We start from the raw sequence: 10974 nt of genomic DNA on the forward strand, positions 1-10974 counted from the left end.
AGTAATAGTCGTCTCGCTCATAAAAAATGGACATCTGTAAGACAAAACGCAAGATTTAGAATGAGAATGACGCGAACGTTTCGCGTCTGGATTGGAGACGTAGATACAAATAAAAGCTCTTGGCCGTGATTCTTTGAGTGATTATCGTATATTTACAGAAATATCTACGAAAAATACAATTCCCTCTCCCATTTGTTCTTTGGCGCCAATTTTTTCCCGACAACTTTTCGATAGCGCGTATTCTACATTCGCGAGAGAGTAAAGTGCAGCGTTGTTTCGAAACATAGTTACCAAAATTAAATTCCAAAGTACCGTGATGAAGTACGCAGGTGTCTCGGTGAAAGAATCTCTCCTCTCTTCTCTCTCCGGCGGACACGCGAATGCGATACAAATTTCGAGCACCGGCGCGTTCAACGTTTGTTTACGCACTAACCTAATCTGACGGACGACTGTCCACCGTTACGAACGGGGGCACCTGCGCATGCGCCGCGCATTGACGTAGATTACAGTGGATTACCCACGCAGCAGCTATTCAACAGGAACTCACGGCGAGGTTCGCGGCGTGCGGGTGTTGTGACTTTTGGCATTTCGTTTTAATCGCGAAAGGACGGACGTGTGACAATACGTAGAAGTAAATCTCCGCAATAATTATACCGTTCGTCGCACCGGTCATGGCTGGTATAGTGCCGTTGTCTAATAGATCCGGTAGGAAACAATGGACGCTACACGGTAATCATCTCTGACCTATGATTTCGCATAGTTCGAACATAAAAAATAGCACGGAGGAGAATTGGGCAAAGGCGCAGAGTGGTTTATGTGTGAAGCGCACATGACCTATGATTAAGCGCGCGTGACATAAGACAGTGGAATATTCGCGTTTGAAATGTTATTGTTTATGTGAACAAACAAAGAAAAGAGGCAAACGTACGAACGTTGTCTAATGAGAATTGGTTAAAATGTATAAACCAAGAGAGCTTATTCGTCACATCAGCATATTAGGTTGGATAAATCGATGATGGATAATAATTTGTTCGAAATCTTGGTTTAATAATGTTAATTTATAAAATATGTTTGTTTATTATCAACATGTTATAATTAGAATCAGAGTCATAAGTTATTGTTTATAATAAAAACTATGTCAATTTGATGCATTCAATCAAGTAATATTATTGTAATATTATAATTGTTAAAAAATTCATTTAGTGAAATCATATAATTCGCTTAAAATAACAACAGAATCCTTTGAACAGACGGACCCAAAAGTTCACTCAGGCGGTTACGTTCTCAATTGGCAGAGGATGGTTGTCCAGAATCTCAAGTGGTTTTGGCTAAGCAATTATTGGAGGAACGATGTGGTAAACACGATATTTTGTCAACCAAACATTCATCGCAATATTTTATACTCCACTTTAGTATGCGTGTGTAATCTTTATATTTTTAGATGATATTGATAAAGAGGAAAATGCTAAATTGGGTGTTTATTGGCTGACGAAAGCTTCAGAGCAAGGAAATTTAGAAGCCACTGATATTCTTAGGAAATGTTTAGCCACAGGTCGTGGCATCACAGAACATAACTATTGTGATGTAAAAAATTGTCTAGATATGACACAATATGAGAAACTAGCTAGAAGAGCAGCCAAGGAAATGTTTACAAGGTAAAAGATATGCTATTTTAAATATTGACATAGACCGATCGACAAGTAAAAAATATACTTTGCATATCATATATCAAATGTGAAGCTACATTTTCCATTGATCAGTTTGTCGAACGGCGAAGATTACATCACAACGCAACAATTGCAAAGATGTATGAGGAATGTAGCGTCGTCTCCGTCGACAAGTAATTCCGATTGCTCCCAATCAAACAATATCTCTTCGAATTCGTCGCAAAAGCTTAGCGACGACGATAATGATTGCTTCCCCAGAAACGAACTTACCGAAAATTCTTCACCTACAAAAGACGAAAACCGGGCAAACGATATTCGCGGTAAGAAAATCTCGTGAGATTTCTGCAACATGGTTACACTCTTGTGTGTATGTGTGTATATTCACTTCATGTATTTAATCACAGATTGGGCGGATCAACAGGGTGAGAAAATTACCGAAGCTGCTCTGGTCTCTGCAGCGGCGAGTTACGCGCGTGGAATGCTTCCAGTAGTGTCGCGCGTCCTGTGTACGGTAGATCCTTCCGAGCTCGAACTGGACACGATACCACTGCTGCAAAGATCACTCATACATCCGTTCGCATCACTGAAGCGTTTTCACAACTGGCTGGTCGAGAAGATCGGTCAAAGAACAGAGCCTATCAGAACATCGAATCTACATATTCTTCTATTCTTCTTATTACTTTTACTATACTCCTTATTCACTACAGAGAGCCTGATACTTTATGTACCAATGGCTCTCTACTACCTCTCATTCATGTTCATGGCGATGGCCACTTTCCAAATGCTTCATCGAAAGCGTGAGTTCAACGACTTCCGCGTATGGTCGGGCCTGTTTCTCAGCTACTCGGGCGGCAGTCTAAATCCCGAGGAGGCAGAGTACCAATTCTGCCGCAACAATCTGGAACCGTATGGCCACTTTTTCCTCGCCCTACTGTTGAACCTGATGATCTATCCTTTGATAGCTCACCAATGGACTCCACAATCGGACTTCACAATAATGGCGGTCGCATTTACTCTCATCACGCTATTCAATTTCATGTGGAAGGATTCGTCGAGGTTCCCTGACCTGTTGGCTCTCTTCAGCTTCGGTGTGCACGTACTCGCTAAATACCCTTACGAAATGGATATGGTCGTGGCGCAGAGCTGGCGATTTTTGGATATTCGAGTACCGACGTTCGCATCGTACGTCGTCGGCAACGGCATAGAATTTTGTCTGAATTTCCGCGCCGTGTTTTATCTCCTGATACCGGCAGTCTTCGCGAAGATGGCCGCGAGGGACGGTTGGCGCGGCACCTACCGTACTCTGATACCGCATTGCGTCACTCTAAGCTGGTGGCAAATAGCGGTCTTTAGTTCTCAAGGTGCAACATGGTTCGGTCTGATCCGAGGCGCCCTGGCGTTAGTTGTCATGGTATTATTTCTTCCAATCGCCGGCATCGCTTCGATCATCTTGCCAATCGTAGCCGCTGTCAAATACTTGTCAGAAAATGTCTTGGTAATGAGGATAGCAGTAACCGCCGTGCTCGGAGGAATGCCGTTTCTGGCCTCCTGGTATTTGAAAAGAACCAGGATGCCGAGATTTAATTGGATTATTACGCTCATTCAGGTATGCAGTGTTGCTATATTTTTTCAACATCTTTGATCCAGATTTATGTCTCTGTCAATGTTTTCTTGAGGGAAATTCATACGAGCAGTGATTTGGTTTGTAGATTACCCTCGGCATTGGCGCCGCGGCATTCTTGTCATGGCCGATTATAATGGAGCTCCCCAAGCAGAACCCCGATATAGCGCCGTACGAGGATGCTACCCTGACATGGGATCAGTATCAGAATTACTGTCATCAGCCCGCATGGGAAGAGCTGTCGTCAAAAGCTCAGGTGCAGATGCAATGTGCACAGTTGGAAGGCATGCCCGTTTCGTGGGAAGGCTACGTGACGAACATCAGATTAAAGTCGATAAAGAACAATATTGCGATCATAACGAATCGACTGTCCAGCAATCTTCGTACGATACTCTGTTTCTCGAGGTTGTGCGGGGAATTTTACCAGGAGAACTGCAACTCGGGCGACGAGGCTCGTAGGAACCATTGTAAAGACTTCACGAACATTCAGAAGAAGAGGAACAAGTGCCACTTTACGGCTTGGGATCAGTACGAATTTGAGATATCCGTTAAGATGAAAAACGGCATGTGGGGCAGCACGGAGATATTCCTCATCGCGGACCATTCCTTCACTAACTTCAGCCTACATATATATCCCGGTGACAAGATCTGGTTTTCCGGTACACTTTTGAACAATGGCTTGGAAAAAGAATCTCTTCTCGGTGGTTCTGAGCCACACATCGAACTGGAAGAGATTGGATGTCTTACGTGTAACTCTCGTGGCTTAAAGTCTTATAAACGTTATAGGTATGACATAAGTCTAAGCTCTATCACCAGGTATCTTTACCTTAGTATAAAGACTGTACTAAACTTTATGTTGAATCCAATTGTGATGTTCAAGTGATCGTATTCTACATGACTGAACTCTACTAAATTTCTTTAGCTTCTTAGGCTCAATTATCTAGCAGAACGATTTCGGTATTACTTTACTATTGCTAAAAAGAAATTGTTATCCGACATGTTTTAAGCATAATTTTATTTAAAAAGGAATATTCTGTTCACGTGCGAACTTTGTGAAAAGATTTAGATCGAACTTCAAATCAGAAAGAGATTGCAAAAAAATTCACGTGAATATTAAGAAGTATTAAGAAAATTTAACTTTAAAATGACGAATCTATGAATCTCCATGAGCTACAATATATTTATAGTGAAAGACATTTCAACATTAAAATGTACATAAATCTATTATTATAGATTTATATTCGTTTATACAACATAATGTAACGGGTCGTTTTATTATAATGGATTATTGTTTTACATATTATGATGCCATAAGTACACTATGCTGCGCAATAATACATACAGTAAAATCCAAATTGAAAGAAGTAACTGTTATATGGCCTGTAACTGGCGTGACAGTTGTTGGCTACGTGAGATGTGTAAAGCAACATTTCCTCAAAGTCTGACATATGTGTAAGCGTGTCAGGAATTGAAAAATATGAAAGTAGAAAATAGTGCAAGTGTTTTGATGTTACCGATGCCTCAGGCAATACATTATATATTAGGCTCATGAACAAGTCATAATCTGCTTCTTAGAGTATTCATATATTTTTAAGATTGATATATTTTCCTAAGCATTACTGCCCCTAAAAAGAAGCGTGAGAAAGAAGACACGCTTGATATTTTTGTATTCCGTTTACAGAGAATGATTCAAGGTGAAAATTTTATTTTTTCTCTCTTTATTCTTGTTTTAATAATCTTTTCGCTATTATACTGCATGAAATAGCTTTCTGCTTACCTTTTTATTTTCTTTTTTTTTATAACGAAATATCACTATAGTGGCTTTTTTGTGTAATTTTCATTAAGAATCAGTGAACAGCTTGTCGTTGCTGAGCAACATCTTGATTAAGTATTCTAAATACAAATCTCAATTATTATTAATTTATTAGCCATAAATTTATTACATAATGTAAAATAACAAATGTCAGTTACGCTGTTATTCGTTGTATAATGTGCAATGGCAAAACTATATACACACGGCAATAGAGTTTTGTGTCTAGTTCAGCTATAGCGAAAAGGTTAATATTGTATATAATGAAAATTATATTTCTTATTGCGTGTTATACGCTGTTATAGTGGAGTTTTGGTTATTATTGGCGAGCGAAAGCAGTATGCAACGCGATGTGAGCAACGACTTTAAGATTCTTCAGTTATCTACTATCATTAGATAGGAATATGATATTCATAAAAATTATGTAGTACCGGTTAAACTACTTAATTAATATTCTCTTAGAATATACATTGGACATAAGATTTAGTTACTTGAATAATGCGGATTTCAAGAATCACGGAAAATGTAATGTACGATTCGAACAAGTCGATGTATATTGATGTTAAGTGTTGATCGATGTTATCGATGTTAAATCTACGAATTATTAACAAGCATATCTGTCTGTATAGCTAAGGACAGTTTCATCATTGTATTATACAAAGACAATAGGAACCAAATAAGTATAATAGCAAAAAAGATAAAACAGATATAGATGTGCCTTGGTGTTTTCTGTTTGAGTGATTCTATTGTTGATAATAAAAGTAATCTATTTGCTTCTTCAAAGCAAAACAGATGAATTAAATACATTGGTACGTCAAGTATTAGCATTTTGATGTGCAAATGTATATTTTTGTTATAAACAATGTAGTCAGAAATATAGTATATAAAATAAAGAAAAAAGCACTATCTTATTCTAGTATCGATAAATAATAAGTTTTGATACATTTTGTTCCTCTTACAGAAAAAAACAAAATCATTTATTTTGTTACATATAGTATTATAGACATATTTATTTTATATTTGGCAACAAATTATGATACATCATTTTTTTTTAGTAACATCATATCAATAACAAGACATTTATTAAATAGTTTGGTTCCCTTCTTAATTTCCACATAAAAGAATTACAATACGGAATTATATAGTGGTTTTATATCGAAATACACAATGGAATCTCCCATATTGCAACTCAGATACATTACATTATATATGTAATATGCAGTGGCCCGTTTAACACTGTGAACATACGTATTTTATAAATGTGCACTTTTTAAAGAGTTACTGTGTCTATTGTGCAATATGGGAGCTTCGAATATAATGTTAATTTGCTTTATATACAGATATAAAATCTATGTTAATAAAGTCTTTTTCACCGTAATCTAATCTAATTTATAATTTAATCTAATCTAATCTATATACGAAAATAATTACTCAATGTAAAATAAAAATAACCGCGCAAGTAGAAACTATATTTTATTTAAGAGATACGTCTGTGATTATTTTTTCTACCTTTCGTTCCAGAAAAAATACACGGTAACATTCTTCATAAATATACTTGTGAAACATTATCGCGACTCTTATCATCATTCCTATTTATTTCTATGTTTCTTTAACCTTTTCGCTACGGCTAAGTTGGACGCAAAGCTTTGCTGGCAGTTTAATATAAAATAACAGCTAATAAATTAACAAAATTTTTATTTTTAATATTCAAACAAATCTACAAGTTATAGCAGAAAGCCAATACATTGGCGTTTTCCATTCTTAACAATCGCCACTGTAATAGCCCGTAGCGAAAGGGCCATGTGATGTTTTACAATTGATAAAATTATTTATTAAAATTAGCTCCCCACTATTTACTCAGATCTGTACAGATTTTAAAAAGATATACTGTTACACATATCTGGAGTGTTTTGGCCTGAGATTAATAAATTAACAAACAAACAAATTCTACACAAGTTCTCTCCAAATCTGTCAAATAAAAAGTTAGCAATATGTACATGATAGTGTACATTTAAAAGTTATAACTATGAAATCTTTTTATCATATGTTTGCATTCATTCGTGTCATCTTAGGTGAGTTATGTTTATACAAATTTATCTTGTCAAATATTCGTGTCATTCGGAGAAATAACTTTGGTAAAGAAACTGTACAGATTGGAGCATAATTCATGGTACAATCGAAGAAACGAAAAATAACAAGAATATAAAGTAACATTTGTTTCTTCAGACAAATTTTCTCTTCATCTTATTTCTTAATTATTTCTGGCATTTTCGGATTCTATTATGCCCTGTCCTTTTATAATATCAATGTATATTAACTTCAACTGGGACATTACGGTTTAAAGTATAAATGTAGCAACATTCCGTGAATTTACGTAAATTGTTAGAATGTTCGTACACACACATACACACACACACACACATACACACATACATATAATCGGTATAATAGTTTTACCACATAAAATTATACCATTCTTTTATGCAGTATGAATTTTTTTGTTTTTTTTTTATGGAAAGTTGTAGAATAAAGTGGTATATTTATGAATTAAATATATTATACCGATCGGTATATGTGTATCTCTTCCTTTACCCTGAATATCTTGTTTGCGCAAAAAAATTCTGCCTTGCTTCTATTTTTGACAAGATAAAGCAAAGAAGACAGTCTTATGAGTACCTACGTTTAGGTATAAAAAATCCTGTATAAAGAAGAAACCAATGTAAACTTATATTCAAGAAACCCTACGCAAGGAATAATTAGTAGAAGCGTTTTCTTTTATTTTCTTGCTGTTTTTGATATAACATAATGATACCGATGACACAGGCTATTATTACCAATGCACCAAGTAACATGACTAGGAACAACTTTATGCCACTCATAGACTCTTTCGGATCTTCTATGCGTGCTAGAACAATAAACTGATATTAGATAAATAGATAAAGATTAGATATGCGTGTAATATCTTGTTTGTTTAAATACGTACCTCTTGGTGGATCGAAGAATGCTGCTGATGGCACAATATGAGATCTATCTTCTTGATCTTTTGGCTGTAATTTAATATTATATATGTAATTTATATATATATATATGTTAAAAAAGTTTAAATAATTTTAATGTTGTGATATATTATTAAGAAAACAATAATTCTGTATTTACATCGTCTGGTAAATCCAATTCAAACAGACGAATCGACAGTATATCATGATTGTCAGAAAGGTCACCCGTGGTGGCTGAAATTCCAATATAGTATCCTGTTGGAAGCTTAATCTCTTTCACTGAGAAACATTCTTTCCATGCCGCTTTGTTAGAAATGTCCTTAGAAACTACATAAAACATGATAAAAGAAATCAATTTTGTGTTAATTAAATATGCATTAACATTACACATAGACAATTTGAATAAATATGTTGGCAAATGAAGGAGAAACTAATTATAAAGATACAATATTTGAGATATTATGCTTAATAAAAAAAATCTCAATACATTTTAATTCACAACTTTATTTTTCATTTTACATACCAGTTAAAGTATCTCTTTCATATCTTATAGCTATATGAGTATCATGTTCTAAATTTCTGAATTTTGCTTCACATCCAGCAAGCTGTGTGTGAGTGCCATCACGGTCATGATCATAATGCAAAGACCCATTGTTGATCATTGCTGAGACATAAGGATGTTGATGCTGTTTCAAATAGATTGCATGTGTATTAAAGAGAAACAAACAACATATATATATATATGTGCCCTTTGTTAATTTGATTTTGAAATTTCCAAAAGTCAGTAAGTTAACAAAAGTCAGGGCGCTATTGTAACAATATATTCTTGAGACTAAATAAAGCAAAAACGTTTAGTACCACTTTTTCTTCCGACAAATAGTTAGCGAGATATCATAAATTAGATATTGAAAAAGTTATCAAGTTTTCCTCAAATCTCAAAAAATATTAGGCAAATAAAAAATGTTTTAGACAACAGTTGTTCAAATTAATTGGTAGAAAAAAACAGTAATAAAAAATAGGGGTTCCCATTTAAAAAATGCAAGTTGATCTTCAAATGACCTTCAAGGTCAAGGTCAAATTTGAAATCACAAAAAAACAACTTTATAAACTCTAAAATTTTTGTTCGGGTCATTTTTTCCTATAATGCATAGATTCTAAGATAGGGAGGAGTTCGTTTTGGAAAACTTGGTATAAATCAAAATCATATTTAACTTACATTATGTGGGCCATTATGATTGCTATATGTATCAAGTATTACTGCTAATCCTTGAAAATAATCTTCATTTCCAAATACTGGACCTGGCTTCATTCTTTCTTTAGCATACCAGATGACAAAACCATCTCCAAATAAGTCCTTTCCTTTTCCATGTACTTTAAATTGAACTTGTAATTCCCAGTTTCTCACATGACATGGCTATAAATTAATTTGAAAATTAATTTGAATTAGTAGATATTATATTTTGTGTACATATTTTCGTATGAAATTTAACATACCTTGTAAAAAATATAAGTAAAATACTTACAACAGAATTCCATAAGGCACCTTGCTTGCTTTGTAAATCTGGCGTTAGTCTAATATAATTATTTGTTACCATTGTACTTCCCATAAAATCCCAATAAGGTATTGTCATACCTGTTCCTGTATATCACAAAATGTTGGGACTATGATATGTATAGAATATTCCAAAATTTATACATTATATTAACACCATAGGAATATCTTTGAAAAACTTAATTTTTATTTTCCATTTTAAGCAGTATTTTTAGATACAAATATTTTGAATTGAATTTATGATATTAATGTTAATGTTCTAGATTATGCAATATCAGATAGATTATGGAAAAATTTGTATAACAATTAAATAGCAAACATGGATTGGAGGATATAAATCATTAAATTTTAATTCATGAATATTTTATTATATCTAACAATACACATACATATTGTAATGCAACAGAAATTAATAAATATTGAAAGTAGATCACTTGATGATGATATTGCCTTGCAGCCAAAATAACACATAGTGAATAAATAGAATAAGATATAAAAATACAGATATGTAGATATATAAATTCCAAGTCACATGATAATATAGACAATATTCGTGGCAATTGTTAGGCAATTGTGCCAGTAACATGATGGTGTATGTGAATCATGGCCGGACAACAGGAACAAATTGGCCCGAAACTTGAATATGCCGAGAACGCAGACATTGTTATTTTTTGTACTGTATCTTTCTCACTTTAGTGTATCTAAGACTTTTTACATTATGAGTCACGATGAACTGTTCTAATGCACAGGTGTAAAATATGCAAGCGTTTTATTTATTATCATTATAATATACAGCGAACAAAGTCCATGCGGTACGTTCATTTTTATGCACAGTAACCTCAAATTTGGGACAAGAGTGATTCGTAGGGGGTTGCAGGTTGCGCGAATATAAATCTCTTTCTGTGCGCGATAAAACGCGAGAGAGCAAGAAGTTATCCGTGGCGATAAAAATATTTTCGAAAAATGCGAGAGAATATAATTGAAATCGGCATACCTTGGTATGGCCTAATCAGAGAATGTTCTCGTTTCATATAGTCCTTTGTATTCCATTCCGCAGCCCACGACGTCAAAATACCGCTAATCAAGAGCCACAACGTCGCCTTCATTTTTCGTGGTCAGCAGAAGCGCGTTTTGCACGGCAACAATGACTTTAAAAAAATTTTTTAATCTGTGAACGATTACAATGCATAATCCAAACCAACCGTCACTACAAGAACTACTTGACTAAAAACTGCTCACGCACTATTCCTCCAATCCTCCCGGCAAATCGACGTCATCGACAAAATATGCTACAGATTGCTGATCTTACGGCACTTAGATGCAACGTT

The 10974-nt window shown here is 34.7% G+C and overlaps 2 protein-coding genes across 4 annotated transcripts; one reads left to right on the top strand and one right to left on the bottom strand.

The window, feature by feature from the left end:
• Positions 1–297: 297 nt before the first annotated feature.
• Positions 298–6666, top strand: wfs1 (wolframin ER transmembrane glycoprotein wfs1). Of its 2 annotated transcripts, none has more exons than XM_011140395.3 (6): positions 298–729; positions 1251–1355; positions 1442–1655; positions 1761–1987; positions 2072–3273; positions 3377–6666. In XM_011140395.3, the coding sequence occupies exons 1-6, from the start codon at positions 672–674 to the stop codon at positions 4169–4171; spliced, it is 2601 nt and encodes an 866-aa protein (XP_011138697.1). In that variant the 5' UTR covers positions 298–671; the 3' UTR covers positions 4172–6666. The 2 variants fall into 2 exon arrangements, with proteins under 2 accessions (XP_011138697.1, XP_011138698.1); XM_011140396.3 differs by lacking the exon at positions 298–729 and adding an exon at positions 736–999.
• On the bottom strand, positions 6079–10974 carry LOC105182735 (vesicular integral-membrane protein VIP36). 2 transcript variants are annotated; one of them, XM_025307254.1, is made up of 8 exons: positions 10890–10974; positions 10641–10794; positions 9618–9733; positions 9311–9508; positions 8618–8780; positions 8255–8421; positions 8082–8145; positions 6079–8003 (listed from the first exon to the last, which is right to left on the bottom strand). In XM_025307254.1, the coding sequence occupies exons 2-8, from the start codon at positions 10750–10752 to the stop codon at positions 7855–7857; spliced, it is 969 nt and encodes a 322-aa protein (XP_025163039.1). In that variant the 5' UTR covers positions 10753–10794; positions 10890–10974; the 3' UTR covers positions 6079–7854. The 2 variants fall into 2 exon arrangements, with proteins under 2 accessions (XP_025163039.1, XP_025163040.1); XM_025307255.1 differs by having other exon boundaries at positions 10886–10904.

Source organism: Harpegnathos saltator, unplaced genomic scaffold (genome assembly GCF_003227715.2).
Source record: "Harpegnathos saltator strain DR-91 unplaced genomic scaffold, Hsal_v8.6 scaffold844, whole genome shotgun sequence".
In the NCBI taxonomy this organism is placed as follows: domain Eukaryota; kingdom Metazoa; phylum Arthropoda; class Insecta; order Hymenoptera; family Formicidae; genus Harpegnathos; species Harpegnathos saltator.

Bases quoted from the DNA above. Each gene is read 5' to 3' on its own strand.
- wfs1 (XM_011140395.3), top strand. From the start codon at position 672: ATGGCTGGTATAGTGCCGTTGTCTAATAGATCCGGTAGGAAACAATGG. The intron at 1,356-1,441 runs GTAAACACGATA...TTATATTTTTAG, and splicing joins ATTATTGGAGGAACGATGTG to ATGATATTGATAAAGAGGAA. The intron at 1,988-2,071 runs GTAAGAAAATCT...ATTTAATCACAG, and splicing joins CCGGGCAAACGATATTCGCG to ATTGGGCGGATCAACAGGGT.
- LOC105182735 (XM_025307254.1), bottom strand. From the start codon at position 10,752: ATGAAGGCGACGTTGTGGCTCTTGATTAGCGGTATTTTGACGTCGTGG. The intron at 9,734-10,640 runs GTATGCCGATTT...TGTGATATACAG, and splicing joins TCTGATTAGGCCATACCAAG to GAACAGGTATGACAATACCT. The intron at 8,781-9,310 runs GTAAGTTAAATA...TATTTGAAACAG, and splicing joins ATCATAATGGCCCACATAAT to CATCAACATCCTTATGTCTC.